This window comes from Eubalaena glacialis, chromosome 3 (genome assembly GCF_028564815.1).
Source record: "Eubalaena glacialis isolate mEubGla1 chromosome 3, mEubGla1.1.hap2.+ XY, whole genome shotgun sequence".
In the NCBI taxonomy this organism is placed as follows: Eukaryota; Metazoa; Chordata; class Mammalia; order Artiodactyla; family Balaenidae; genus Eubalaena; species Eubalaena glacialis.
Window position 1 is genome coordinate 59,609,098 of NC_083718.1, and position 15,069 is coordinate 59,624,166.

Here is a 15,069-nt window from a genome sequence, read left to right on the forward strand (position 1 = left end):
CTTCTTAATTGTTTTATAAAACCAGTATAATGCTGACAGTAAATTTGACAAAGCACAATTAAAGAAAACTACAAATTCATCTCACACATTAATATTTTTAAAATCCCAAATATTAAAACTTAGAATTCAGTAATACATTAAAATAGACACCATTACTGAGTGCAAAGGTAGCATAATATAATTAATTACTCTGGGTTAGAGAAGAATGGGTATGATAACCACGTGATCATATCCAAAGATGCCAAAAGGCATTTGAATAATATCCGATGTCCGTGATAGATCAAGATCCCTTAGTAGAACAAGAACATAGATGTTTTCCCAACATGATAATTAAATCTCAAATCAAAAGCCAGCATGATAGCATGATGCTTAATTGGTATTAGTTTATTAGATTCAGTCTTGTTACAGACAAGAGTAAGGGAAAATTTTCTACTAGTAAAAAATGTTATTTAACATTCTGGAAGTTGTAGCTAATGTATGTAAACAAGAGAATAAAATAGCCAAAATCATTAAATGGGAATACTCAAGAGAAATACTAGAAACAAAAGAAACAAGAATTTAGTAAGGTAGCAAATCAAAAAATTAGTTTACAAAAATGAAGTACTCTCATATAAACTAGAAAGGGAAACATAACCAGTTAAAAAGTAAGGTGACATTAAAATCTCTTTTGCGTTAACAACAAAAACAAAAAAAGATAAACACCAAATAATAAACTAATAAGAAATATCCAGGATCTATTGAATTGAATTAGTAAACTACATAGGAACATAAGAGAAGAGTTGAATAAATGAAGAAGCATACTGTGTTCTTGGATAAGACTTGGCATTGTAAAGGTTTTATTTCCTCTTAAACAGTAAGTTCAGTGAAATCCCAATTAGAATCTTAACGTGATGATTTTGGGAACCTAACAGAATCATTCATTTGGGAGAAAAAATATGCCAATAGCCAGGAAAATTTTGGGGAAAAAAGGTCTTCAACAGGGGCTAGACTAATAACTATTAACCTGTTTTATGAGCTAAAGTAAGTATAAAGACTGTGGTTTTAGCATAGGAATAGATAGACCAATGAAATATAATAGAAAATCTAGAAAGAGTTCCAGATACATATAGGAACTCAGCATATGTGCAAAAGGTGGCATTTCACATCAATAACAAAAAAACATGATGATGAAACAACTCTATCCATTTGAAAAATAGGGCTGGATTATTACCTTTACACCAAAACAAGTTATAAATTTATCAGAGATTTAGATATTTTAAAAGGAAACTATAGAGTACTTAGAAATTTTTGTTGTTATATAATCGTACAGTAGGAAGGATTTTTTAAGAATGATACCTAGCATCTATAAAGGAGAAGATCAATAAATTTGATTACGTGAAAATTAAAAACTAAGATAATGGCCCAAACACCACAAACTTAAAAAAAAAAAAAGTGGGGAAATGACATAGAAAAGGCTGATAACCGTAACATAAAATGAGCTCCTACAAATCTGTAAGAAAGAGAAGAACCAGTAGATATATGGATCATGTAAATAAGCAATTCACAGAAAAAACACTAATGGCCAGCAAACATGTGAAACTATGTTCAATATCATGAATTGTTAAAGAAATGTAAAGTAAAATAAAACTTGATATTTTTGAGCTGTCAAATTGTCAAAGACTGAGGCTAGCCCAGCGTTTAATGAGATATTGAAAAAAGCCTTTTTTTGTTAATCGGTAGTAGTTATAGCTTTGGAGCATTATAAGAATTTTCTAACATGCATACATTAGACTTAATAATTCTGCTTTTGGTTATTCACACAAGTGCAAAGTACATGTACATAATTTTCCGTTATTACATTGTTTTAATAGCAAAAAATTAGGGACAACCTAAAATGTACTGACATAAAGAAATATTTAAGATTATGAAGTAGAGGAAAATATTTACTATGCAGCCATATATGACCCTATTTCTGTAATTTATAATCTTAACAAATCTAAGAATATTAAGCCAGTGTATGGAGTGGAAAAATCTGTATTATATACCAAGCTGTTAACAGTGGTTACCCCTGATGGGTGGTCTGCCACCCGCCCCCTACCCCAAAGTGTGTGTGTGTGTGTGTGTGTGTGTATATACACATACACAAGTTTTTAAGTTGATAGCTAGAGCCAGTGTTTCAAGAGAATTTCTAGAAAATGATGTGCTTGGAATCCTTTCCTTTTGTATCCGTTTCTTAAATACATTTTAGTTCTTGATTTTTGCTTTTGCTTTTACAGTTTTGGTTTTTGATGTGTGCCTTTGCTTTTTATATAGATTTCGTAAAATGAACAAACGCCTGGTTCCCAGAAGACCTCTGAGTGCCTCTTTGGGTCAACTTAATGAGGTGGGCCTGCCTTCAACAGCTATCCTTCCGGATGAAGGTGCAGTGGATCTGCCTAGCAGAAAAACCCCTGCTCTGCCAAATGGAATTGTATCAGCAGGGAATACAGTAACACAGCTGATTCCACGAGGGACAGACCCCAGCTACGATTCTAGTCTGAAACCAGGAAAGATAGATCACCTGAGCAGTAGTGCCCCTGGATCCCCTCCTGACCTGTACGTTGTTTTTCCTAACTTTTATTTAAAATTTCTTTATAGACATAAAGTAGAAGGAAGAAGGAATAATCAATGCTTTGTTTTGGGGGGCTTATTTTGTTGTTTTTTATTTCTATTTCCTGTGCCAGTGATTTTTGAGAAACAATTAGCATAGGTGACATAAGATCAAAGTTTGCAAATTTTGTAGAAGAAATGGCTGTTGGAAGAAACCAGTTTCCCAAATTGTGGCAATTTTTTTTACATTTAACGATTTGTGTACATTAGAAGTATTTTCAAGACCTTAAACTTGACTTGCAGAATCTTGCTCCCATAGGCTAGAATCTGTCCCTAAGAGTATTTCTGCCTTGCCTGTTAATCCACATCCTGTACCTCCAAGAGGGCCAACAGACCTGCCCCCTATGCCTGTCACCAAATCACTTCAGATGGTACCGCGAGGTTCTCAGTTATATCCAGCACAACAGGCAGATGTTTATTACCAGGATCCTCGAGGAGCTGCTCCACCATTTGAACCAGCACCTTATCAGCAGGGTAATGATCTTTCACTTATGTCACTCACTTTTCTTAGAAGGTATGAGAATGATTTCAAGAGTGATCATATTTTCAGTAATCTCAAAATAAATAAATGCTTTTTTTAATACTTGGAAAAAACTGAGGTTATATGATCAACTAAATAGTATGAAATAAATGAAGTAGCAAAGCTATGAAAAGTAATTCGCCCTAACTGCTAAAAGCAGTTGTATATTAAATATGTTTACATATTTATAGAAGTAAGTCATCCAAGTAGACAATGGAAATTTGCTGAGGCCGTATATATTTTCCTGACCAAAATTTTCTTCGAGTACGAGAAAAGAATTTAATATTACAGTGGATATAAATTAAACACACAGTACATTTTTTTGCTTTCAGTTGTCACCTAATATTTTTTCTAGGCCCTGTAATATATATGAAAAAATGCAAATACATACCTATAGAGAGTTTATAGTATAGAATCAGTATTAGTAAAGAGTAGAAAACTATATGTGTGAGAGTATATATATCTATATATGTGTTTAAAATGGAAGTGTTCAGTTGTGGTAGTTAATATTACTGTGGTAGAAATTAACTGCAAGACTCAAGGAAGATGATTGAGAACTTGAGGAATCAAAAGACTTTGTGGAAGGATGCCCTAAGTAGAGGTATTGGGAATAGAAAGGAAAATTTACAAATGGATTGTAAAGATGAGAGTCTAGAGTCAAGGAGGAGTAAGGAGACTTGTTGTTAATCCAGGTGTGACTGTTGAGGTCTGGATTAGTGTGATGGGAAAAAAGAAAGTATTTGAGAAAATAGACAAATGTGGAAAATTAGCCAGTTTTAATGATAATATACCAGGTATGGAGAATGAGGAGAGGACTTCATTGAGGTTTCACATAATGTAATTCACGTGAAAAAATAAACAACGATTTTTAAACTAAAGTGTTGACTCTCACTGTCAGAAACAGTATAGTGCTATTTTTTAAACTGGGATAGATTCAAGGTGTTCTCCATTTTCTTTTCCCAAGGCTATATTAATTTTGAATCAGCAGTGTCTTTTCTGATTTCAAAAAAAGTAGTTTTAAGTTGGCATGGTGTCATTAATACATATAAGAATATGATAAAAATTGATCTGTGTCTTCCTTTTGACCACTCATTGCAGGAAAAACCCAACTGCTTTTGTTCAGTTAACGTTAAATATGCTGAATCAGTAAGGGTTCAATTGCAGATAGCAGAAATCATTCTGGCTGTTGTAGCAGAAAGAGGTTTAATGCAGAGAGTCCTACAAAATCAGTAGAAGCATTGGAAAAGCAGACTTAAGCTAGGCCTCCAGGAATGAGTCCCAGAGCTAGTTGCTGAAAGAACCTGTTACAATGAAGCTGTAGAAATAGGAAACTTCTGCCCTAATCGCCAACTTGAGGAGCTCATCAATTGAGGCAAACGTCTTGAAATTGGGAAGCTACTGCCACAACTCTTGTCTCAAGAACTCTAGGGGACTTGCCTGGCGGACCAGTGGTTAAGACTCTGCACTTCCACCGCAGAGGGCATGGGTTCAATCCCTGCTGGGGAACTAAGATCCCACATACCGCACTGCACAGCCAAAAAACAAAGAACTCTAGAGCTATGCAGTTAGCTACTAGATCTGTACCAGCAGAATGGATCTCTTTCCAGTTAACTCAATTTCACGTTCAAAACTTATGGAAATGAGTGATTTGTAGAACCTAAGCTTCAGGGAAATATAGTTTTTTTGCTTTTCAGTGTTTGCAGTATGTTAAGGCACACCAGAAAGATGGTCAAACAATTGAGAGAGCCAATTTACTGTTGTAGACCATAAGTAGATTGGTGTTTTCAGTAACTTTTAAGGATAATTTTTGCTTGTTATTTTTCACAAAGCTAGCCTGACTACATAAGCAGAGGGAAAAACATCTAAAGAAAGGAGTGGATTTTTAATTCTTTAGTGTTGAAATATTTTAAAAGAAAAAAAATAGAAAAATAGATTGGCTCATTGTTGCTTTTGGTTCCTCTTTTGTATTGTACAGGTATGTACTATCCTCCACCACCACAGTGTGTGTCCCGCTTTGTCCGACCTCCACCATCTGCTCCTGAACCTGGTCCTCCCTACTTGGATCATTATCCACCGTACCTCCAAGATCGTGTAGTAAACTCTCAATATGGCACACAGCCACAACAGTACCCACCTATGTACCCACCACACTATGATGGCCGTCGAGTATACCCTGCTCAGTCTTATACAAGAGAGGAGATTTTCCGAGAAAGTCCTATACCCATTGAGATTCCACCTGCAGCAGTACCATCCTATGTACCAGAATCCAGAGAAAGATACCAACAGATGGAGGGTTACTATCCAGTGGCTCCCCACCCAACTCAGATCAGACCTTCGTACAACAGAGTATGCTGGGTTTTTGGGGTTTTTTCTTATTATATAGATTTACTTGATTATTGCTTGCAGTGATTTTTTTTTTAACCTTTTGCCATGGTAATAACTCTTTGATCAATCAGTTCTTTTTTTAAAAGAAAGCATCTTCTCTTTTTTCACCTTTTCATAATCTGCATAGGTTTTTTGGTTTTTTTTTAACTTTTAAAGGGGAAAAAAATTAATACCCCACTCCCGCTAACCCATCTTAGTTTCTGAACATTAGATGGTTTTATTAACATTTCTAGATTTATTTAAAAATTATGGTCTCTGACCAAGAAAAAGAAACTTAAATTTAGCTCTTTGGGAAATCCTGAGAGCTTTTGGGGGTTTTGTTTGTTTTGTTTTGCTTTGTTTTATTAAATCTTGCTATTTCGGATGTTAAGATGAGTATACAAGCTGCTTATTTAAAATATGTGCTAAGTGAATCAATGTGTCCTGAAATTCTTTTTCAATTTTTACTCATCTTTGCATTTTCAGGAGCCTCCTTACAGCCGGCTTCCTCCCCCTCCCCAGCCCCATCCTAGTCTAGATGAGCTACATCGAAGACGAAAGGAAATAATGGCACAACTAGAGGAAAGGAAGGTTATCTCTCCACCTCCTTTTGCACCTTCACCAACATTGCCTCCTGCCTTCCAACAAGAGGAAGTAAGCACATCTTTTTTAGTCTCTGTATCGGTTTTTCCTTAATCAGTGATTTATTGTGTCCTATTTAAGTCATCTTCGCCTATTCCCAAGGTCATGAGGGTATTTTCCTCTAAAAGGTTTATTATTTCACATTTAGATCTACAGTCCATCTAGAATTGATTTTTGTATATAGTGTCTTAGGAGTTAAGATCCGTTTTTTCCCCAAAGGATATCTCATTGATCAAGCATCATTTAATGAAAAGACCATCCTTTCCCCAGTACCCTGCAGTCACCTTTATCATAATCTGGTCACCTTTGTCATAGTCAGGTGACTATATGTTTCTGAACTCTATTCTGTTTCATTGATCTATTTCTCTATCCTTGTACCAACACCACATTGTCTTAATGTAGTAGTATTGTACATCTTAATGTGGTGGTGTATGTTTTCCAGTTTTGGTCTTCAGGATTATCTTTGCTGTTCCTGGTCCTTGGAAATTCCAGACACATTTTAGAATCAGCATGTGGATGTCCACAGAAATCTCTGCTGCAGTTTTTATTAGGATTACATTGAATCTCTGGATCTGGGCAGCCCAGTATGGTAACCATTAGCCACATGTGGATAATGATGCTTAAAATGTGGCTAGTTCGAATTCATGTGTGCTGTAAGCATAAAACATACATTGGATCTGAAGGTTTCGTACCCCCCCCAAAATATCAATATATTTATATTAATTACATGTTAAAATGATACTACTTTGGGTGTATTAGATTAAATAAAATGTTAAAATTAATTTTACCTGTTTCTTTTTATTTTTTAATATGGCTACTAAAATGTTTTAGATTACATATGTGGGTCAATTATATTTTCATTGGACAGTGTTGCTTTAGATCCATTTGAAGAGAAGTGACATCTTTCCAATATTGAGTCTCCAAGAACATGGTATACCCTCCACTTCCTTGGATCTTCTTTAATTTTTGTCAATAATGTCATATCTCATATAGTTTTCAGTGTCTTGCACATCTTTCAATAAACTTATTCCTAGAAAACTAATGTTTTTGAAGCTATTTTAAATGGAATCCTTTTTGAAATTTCATTTTCTCTTTGTTATTATTAAAGAGAAATTAAGTAGATTTTTGTGTATTTTGACATCTGTGTTCAGCAGCCTTGGTAAGTTTCCCTATTAATTCTAGTATTTGTTAGTGGATTCTTTTGGATTTTCTGTGCACACAGTCATGTCCTCTGTGAATAATGACCATTTTACTTTCTCCTTTTCAATTCTTAAGTCTTTTCTTTTTTTTATCTTGGTTGTGTGAGCTAGATCCTCCAGTATAAAATAAAAGTGATGATAGGTTTTCTTATTTCCAGTCTTTGAGCAAATGGAGCTTCTAATAATTTACCATTATGATGTTTGCTGTCAGCCTTTTTGTAGGTAATCTTTATCAGATTAATGAAATTTCCCTATATTCCTAGTTTTTATAGTTGAGACTGTCAAAGGTTTATTCAGTAGTGAGGAAAACAGCAGGATGATAAAGTTGATTCAAAGAGTAGGAGAGACAGGCTAATATAGGTAGTGAAAGGCAGGAAAAAAAACACTGAAATAGAGTTGCTAGAATAAACTGGTTAATGTACTAGAGGGTAATAAACCATAATTTGAGGGTTATCAGTATTTCCACAAGGCAGTACTAACAGTTAGTTATCATGAATGAGTGTTGTCTTATTATCTTTTTAATGTCCTCAGGGTCTATAGTGACCCCATAGACATTTTTCCACTTCTGATAAGTTTTTTCCTTGGTCAGTCTTGCTAGGGATTTATCATCAGTTTTATCTTTTCAGAAAGCCAGCTTTTTGCTTTGTTGATCTTATTTGTTTAATTATTTAGGTTTGTTGATTTTACATAACTGCCTCAGCTCAGTGTGTGTGTGTGTGTATATATATATATATATATATATATATATATATATATTTTTTTTTTTTTATGTCAAGTAGTTTTTTCGGTAGGGTTGCAGTTGATATTATGTAAGGAAAATGTATTGCATCCTTTTTTTGTAGAATTATGATTCTAAACAATATTTCTAGCTGACAAATTATGAATAATAAGCAATGAAAATTGAAATATATCACATTGCATATAATAAACAGTAAACTTTGGGGTCTACTACAAAAGTAATCTACTAAATAAAGATTGTTCATAGTATCTGGCTTTCCTGTCTAAACACTTTGGATGAATTTTCCACAATAATGTAGGTTAATTAGTAAAGCTATAACATCTTCTATTTTTTTTTATCTTCTATTAATATAATTTTACTTGTAAAGTATCAACATTACATGATATTTTTTCAAAAACTGACTATTAGAGACGTCCCAGAGCCTTGTTATGCCATACCAGTTTGTGAGAAATATGGAAAGCAGTATGACACTGTGAAAAGTGAGCTAATTTTGGAATGAAATATACTTATCTATGAGGTTCAGCTTTGTGGCTCAGTGTGTGATCTTTTGTAAGTTATTTAGCCTTCATTAACCCTGAGGCTCAGGTTTCTCTATTTGTAAATCAAGCATAATAAAACCTACCTCACAGTGGTGTGGTGAAGATTAAATGAGACAGAAGGCATCTGGCACAAAGCAGGCATTCAGTAAATAAAAACTGTGTATTTATTACTTTTTTACTTGTAATAAAAATTACAATAATGCCTGGCTGTTACGGAACTTTATCTATTGACAGAATTATTTTAGTTACTGACATACAAAGCTATATAATTAAACTTCAGTTCTGATTATAAGCAACCTACATATAATTGTACTAAATTCATACATTATAAAAATATATAATATAGAAAGAAATTTCTCCGAAATCTCATTTTCTATATCACTGTCAGTTTATTATAACTTATATATGTTTCAACTTTTCTGTGCATGAACTAACACATCATTATAACTTTTAATCAGATCATTTAGTAATAATATATTCAGATTTTACGTTTTGCATTTTTTTTGTTTTTGTTTTTACTTAACCAGTTATCCTGGATGTCTTTCTGTATCAGTATATAAATTTATCTCTCTTTTATTTTTAATAAATTTATTTATTTATTTATATTTTACTTTTGGCTGCGTTGGGTCTTCGTTGCTGCACAGGGGGTTTCTCTAGTTGCAGCGAGTGGGGGCTACTCTTCATTGCGGTGCACGGGCTTCTCATCGCGGTGGCTTCTCTTGTTGCGGAGCACGGGCTCTAGGCGTGTGGGCTTCAGTAGTTGTAGCTTGCAGGCTTAGTTGCTCTGCAGCGTGTGGGATCTTCCCGGATCAGGGCTCGAACGCATGTCCCCTGCATTGGCAGTCTGATTCTTAACCACTGCACTACCAGGGAAGTCCTATCTCATTCTTTTTAATTGCTGTATAATACATTGATTGCAGGGGAAAAAGCACTCTTGTTAGTAGGTCATGTCTTTAAAAAGCTAGCTGTTCTACACAAAATTTGTAAGCGGAGGAGAAATGTAAAAAGGAGCTGGAATTTTTAAAATAGAAGTAGGACAAAAAAAAAGGAAAGAGGTTATAAACAATGGAAACAGGAGTTGTGGTTGAAAATGAGTGGTACTGTGAGCAGCATATCCCTCTGCCAGTGCAGAAGACCAAAGTGATGACTCAGAAAATAGAAGGTTTTTTTTAGTATAGGGGGAAGCATAGAGCCATTTAAATGTACCAGTACCCCCTGGATTATTAGTATGTCAGTATATACATCTGTGATAAAGTGAGAGCAATTTATTAGTGTTCTAGCACTACCTATACTGGTATAACCTTGGTCCGATCACTCACGTTGTCTCTCATGGACTTGAAGAACATATGAGATAGTGTATACATAAAAGTACTTAGAAAACTGTAAAACATTACACAAATGTGAATGTAAGTAAAAATGCATTAGACCTAGAATACCTATTTAGTTATTACATAATTTCAGAGCTCATCCTGAGAAAAGAAAATTAGGAATCTTATCCTTTTCACTTCATTGACTCAACCCTAAGGACCAGAATTTATTCAAGATATGAATTATTGCTATTAAAGAGATTTAGGTAAAAAAGTTATTACGTCATCACGTACTATATAGAACATTTAAGATTACATTTTAGGACCAGAATTTATTCAAGATATGAATTATTGCTATTAAAGAGATTTAGGTAAAAAAGTTATTATGTTGTCACGTACTATATAGAACATTTAAGATTACATTTTAAAGAATTTCTAATGTTCTTGTTTACCTGGAATGTTATTGAAAGAAACATTAAGGAGGGTCTAGCAAAACTAGGGCCTAGTACATACTTACTTAAGTGTTAACTGAATCTGATGAGAAAGAGGATGGGCAAATCTCTTCAAAAATCCTAATTTGATTCTTTGAAAGATATTGAGATACTTCTTTTTGACCCTCTGTTAACAAAGTGTAAAGGCTGAATATCATTTTTCATTTGTTTTATATTTTTCGTAGTCTACAAAAATCTTCTAGTGACACAAATCAAATAACCGTTACTATGTTGCTTCAGCATGATGTTCTAAAGAAATTCCTGCTTTCTCTGTGCTGTTACTCATAGACCCATTTCCTATTTTGTTTCTTTTTTCCTTTTTCCATCTGTAGTTTTTGGATGAAGACTTGAAGGTAGCTGGGAAATACAAAGGAAATGATTATAGCCAGTACTCACCATGGTCATGTGACACCATCGGCTCCTACATTGGAACCAAAGATGCAAAACCCAAAGATGTTGTGGCAGCAGGGAGTGTGGAAATGATGGTATGTGTAATAACTAAGCCATAATTAATACAAATCAAGATAAACCAAATAAATTATCCCCAGTTAATAGTGTAGACACAAGTAACTGAGCTTTGCTTAAGTTTCAGACCATATTCTGTACTATGTGATTGAATTATATTTATATGTTTTTTTAGTTCTTTCAGGTATATGTAAAAATCTTTTCAAACTTGTCTAGACAAAGAAGAGCGTTTCTTATGTTTCTGTGAAGCTAGCAATTAACCCAACAGCTGTTTAGAATTGAAAGTAAATTAATTTGCATAATTAAGACCTTGAATTTCTTGTCCAAATAAATTATAACTCTTTTACAACTCTTAAGTTTAAACAGTAAAGTTGAATCTAGTGAACAATACTAGTGTTTGAATCAGAATTATAGTTACTTAGCTTCGGTAGCAAGGGTCTAGCAATTAGATTTCCATTTATCTTTCTGACTGGAATGCCTTTTAAAAGCCTATGTTGGCACTTATATTTTTAAACAGTATTTTTCTAACTATTGATTGTTGAAAATTAATTTATTGGGTCATGATGGGCCTTTTTTTAAAGAAATGAATTAGAATAACAATATAAATACAAGAGTACATTACATATAGTTAAGGATAAATGTTTGTCATGAAAATATATATGTATACGTATATACATTCAAGTATATGTATATTTGAATGTATATATGTGCTGGGTCATGATGTAAAAAATATTATAGGAAGTGGTCAGAGGTTTGAAAAGCAATGTTTTATATGACAACTAAAGGCAACTAATGATTTTAGTCTTATCAGTAAGAACATTATACTCTATTTTAACCTTATTACAGAGCTAGAGGAAATTATGTTAGAGATCTAAGTGTGGGGTGGATTTCTCATTTTACTTTTTACCTTCTCATTTTACTTTTTACCAGAATGTGGAGAGTAAAGGAATGAGAGACCAGCGATTGGACCTTCAGAGAAGAGCAGCAGAAACCAGTGATGATGACCTCATCCCATTTGGAGACCGACCAACAGTATCTCGGTTTGGTGCCATTTCTCGAACTTCCAAAACAATATATCAGGGTGCTGGCCCAATGCAGGCTATGGCACCTCAGGGAGCTCCCACAAAATCTATTAACATTTCAGGTAAGAATCTCAGAGGTAAGCCGATTTGGAGTGTTCATAGTCACAACTCCCAGCACCACCTACTCCCCATTTACCGTCAGTGCTTTTCATAATCTTGCAGGGCAGTAGTCTTCAAACTTTTCTGTGGAATTATCCCTGTAGAAAGGTAATTATAACCCAGGGAATTGTAGGGGTACAAACTAAAATTAAATATCTGTATATGAAGGTAACCTATGTGCTATTTTTAATAGTTTCATTGCTTTTGTTAAAATAATACATCTCATTTTTTTAAAAAAAATCAAACAAAAGAAAAAATTACAAAGATTGACATTTTAGTGGGGGAAAAACAAACATCAGTACCCCTCCATCTTTCAAGATAACTGTGTACATAATATGCCTACGCCTTTTAGATTATGGCTACCTAAAAAGAAGAATCAAATCTATGAATTGCATCATTCCACTGTAAATTACTCTCTTACAGATTATGGTCCGTATGGAACCCACAGTGGCTGGGGAGGTTCTCCATATTCACCTCATCAAAACTTACCTTCTCAGGGACACTTCAGTGAGAGGTATAAGTCATTCTTTTTACTTTTACAAGCCTTTAAAATTACTCAACTTACTTTGTTTTTCTGGTCATAACATGTTTTAAAAATAAAATTTTAAATTTATTCCATACTTTCTTTCCCACAAAAGGGAGAGAATATCTATGTCAGAAGTGGCCAGTCATGGAAAACCCCTTCCATCTGCTGAGAGGGAACAGCTACGACTAGAATTGCAGCAGTTAAACCAACAAATTAGCCAACAAACCCAGCTGCGTGGACTAGAGGTACCAGCCTAGAGATGTTTTTTCATTCCAGTTTGTGAAGAGTTCTCAAAAAGATTTTACAAGGAGGAACTTCGGAGGTAAAATGAACATAAAACTTTGAGGTTTGTTTCCCAAGAGTTAGTGTGGTTGTCCATTTTTCAAAGAATGTAAGTACTTCGAAGTTCTGAGACAATAGGAAATTTAGAATTTCTGTTACCTGAGAATAGAAAACATATTTTATGTGTTTTATATATTATACATTATGTATTATATATGTATATATATAAGCTCCTTTTATATTTTTACACTGTATAATATTTTAGATAATCTAAAATTTGTAGATTATCTAAAATATTATATAAAATAAAAAATATAAAAGGAGCTTATATTCCTTGATGGCACATTTAAGTTGAAGGTATATATATAGTATATAGTTTTTCAGTCAACAGATGCTTTTAGCTTAAGATTTGTTTTTAATTTCTTATATTTTCTTTAGTTTTTAAAAATTTCTCTCATTTCTTTTACTCATCAGCATCTTTAGTAGAAGCTTAGAACTTTGACCAAAAAAAAATAGCCTCTGTATAATAATAACACCTTTCATTAATATAGTTCTTTCATTTTATAAATTACTATCACATATCTTATTTGACCCATACATGTCACTGACAATTAGATTAGGGAGGTGGTATTGTCCTCCCCCTTTTTGGTTGAAGGATATTAGTTTCACAGAGGTTGAAACATGAACCCAGCTCTTCATACTCCAAATTCAGTGTTCTTTCCACCATGCTACCTGATACTTATGAGAAACAAAATGTCAGAAGGCAAAGAATTCTTAAAGTCCTTTAAGTGCCACATCAGGAAGACTAGGTTTTGTTTATATTATCCTTTGCATTGGAACATAGACTTTGAATATGGAAAGCTAAAGACCTTCTAGTGATAAATGCATTGCTCCCTTCTGGAGAAAAAGATGCTCTTAGAATGTTTCTTTCTAGATCTAGATCTTTCTACCAAGATCTGTAATAATAAGTAAGATATTGCTTTGGAAATAAATTTCTAACTTATTAGCAAGACCAGTAGGAGGGATTTTTGTTTGTGTGTGTGTTTGTTTTTGAACATGTGTCTGGCTTGTGCTCTTATGTAAGCAAGAAGGTTTAGAAATAAAAACCTGTATAGTACTCATGTTTGTCTCCTTTTTCCCATTGCTTTATTAACATTGGTCTAAAACTTCTTGCTGATTCCTATCGTAAGAAAAAAGAATGCTGTGTTTATTATGTTCACCGTTAGTTTATTAACTTGTTGAAGATTTGGACCTTTAACTTCATAAAGCATTATTCCTTACCTTGCTATTTCATGGCTTTTTGTCTTAGTTGAAATTTCTAGACTGATTTTCTGTTCCAAAAGAATTTCAGCACTATTTAACCCGCTGTGGTTAAAAGTCCCTGCCATTACTGAGGTTTCATGAAAGAAATTATAGAATTTATATCAGAGAAATTCAATTAAAAAACAAAAGGAAAAAAATAGAAAAGGAAAAAAGCACATTTATAGTTGACTTCTCTTTCCACTAAGAAAAAGAGCAACTTATACCAAAGATTAAATTACTATTCACTGAGTTTAAATGCCCCATCTTTTCCCTTTTGTATTCAAATGGTACTCAGAGAAAGAAGCAGTGCCTTAACGTTTGCATCATTTTTATTGCCAATCCATGAGTAGTAAGTTGCTTGGGCGGGTCTGGCGTCAGGCCTGGTCACTCTGTGCGCAGCGTGGCATGTGTTGAGCTGTGTGCTTGGCTTTTGCACTAGGCTGTCGGTAGCAGGTTGGCGTTGCAGAGGGAGGCGAGCGCCTTGGCAGGCCAATCACAGCCCCCACCGCCGCCGCCGCCAAAGTGGCCTGGAGCGCCCTCAAGTGAGCAGCTGAGCTTGGAACTGCACCAGGTGGAAAGGGAAATCGGGAAGAGAACCCGGGAACTGAGCATGGTAAGTGCTATGGTGGGAAAAGAGAGGAAAGCTGAAAGGAAAGCCTCTGTGTAGTTGTGTCGCTGAACTCGTGGCTCTGGAGTTCTAGAATCATCTAGAGCTGTAGAGTCATCACCCCAAGGCACTGCAGTGAGTGATTAATACTGACAATGAGTATCCTGAAGATGGTTTGCCTCCCTGTTTTATCATTCTTCTCCTCATTCTCTTTTGGTTTGAGTGTGTTCTTTGTCTTAGTTTTCTGCATTACAAAAAACTTTCTGGGAAAACAAGG

General features: G+C 34.3%; 1 protein-coding gene across 3 annotated transcripts in view; it reads left to right on the plus strand.

The window, feature by feature from the left end:
• RC3H1 (ring finger and CCCH-type domains 1) overlaps positions 1 to 15,069 on the plus strand; it is a 108,448-nt gene that overhangs the window by 73,342 nt on the left and 20,037 nt on the right. For all 3 annotated transcript variants that reach the window (XM_061183093.1, XM_061183091.1, XM_061183092.1), the window contains exons 10-18: positions 2,293 to 2,574; positions 2,888 to 3,102; positions 5,124 to 5,494; positions 5,999 to 6,166; positions 10,762 to 10,914; positions 11,825 to 12,038; positions 12,499 to 12,589; positions 12,714 to 12,846; positions 14,625 to 14,798. In XM_061183093.1, the coding sequence (XP_061039076.1) occupies positions 2,293 to 2,574; positions 2,888 to 3,102; positions 5,124 to 5,494; positions 5,999 to 6,166; positions 10,762 to 10,914; positions 11,825 to 12,038; positions 12,499 to 12,589; positions 12,714 to 12,846; positions 14,625 to 14,798 (1,801 nt within the window). The remainder of the gene's footprint in view (positions 1 to 2,292; positions 2,575 to 2,887; positions 3,103 to 5,123; positions 5,495 to 5,998; positions 6,167 to 10,761; positions 10,915 to 11,824; positions 12,039 to 12,498; positions 12,590 to 12,713; positions 12,847 to 14,624; positions 14,799 to 15,069) is intronic.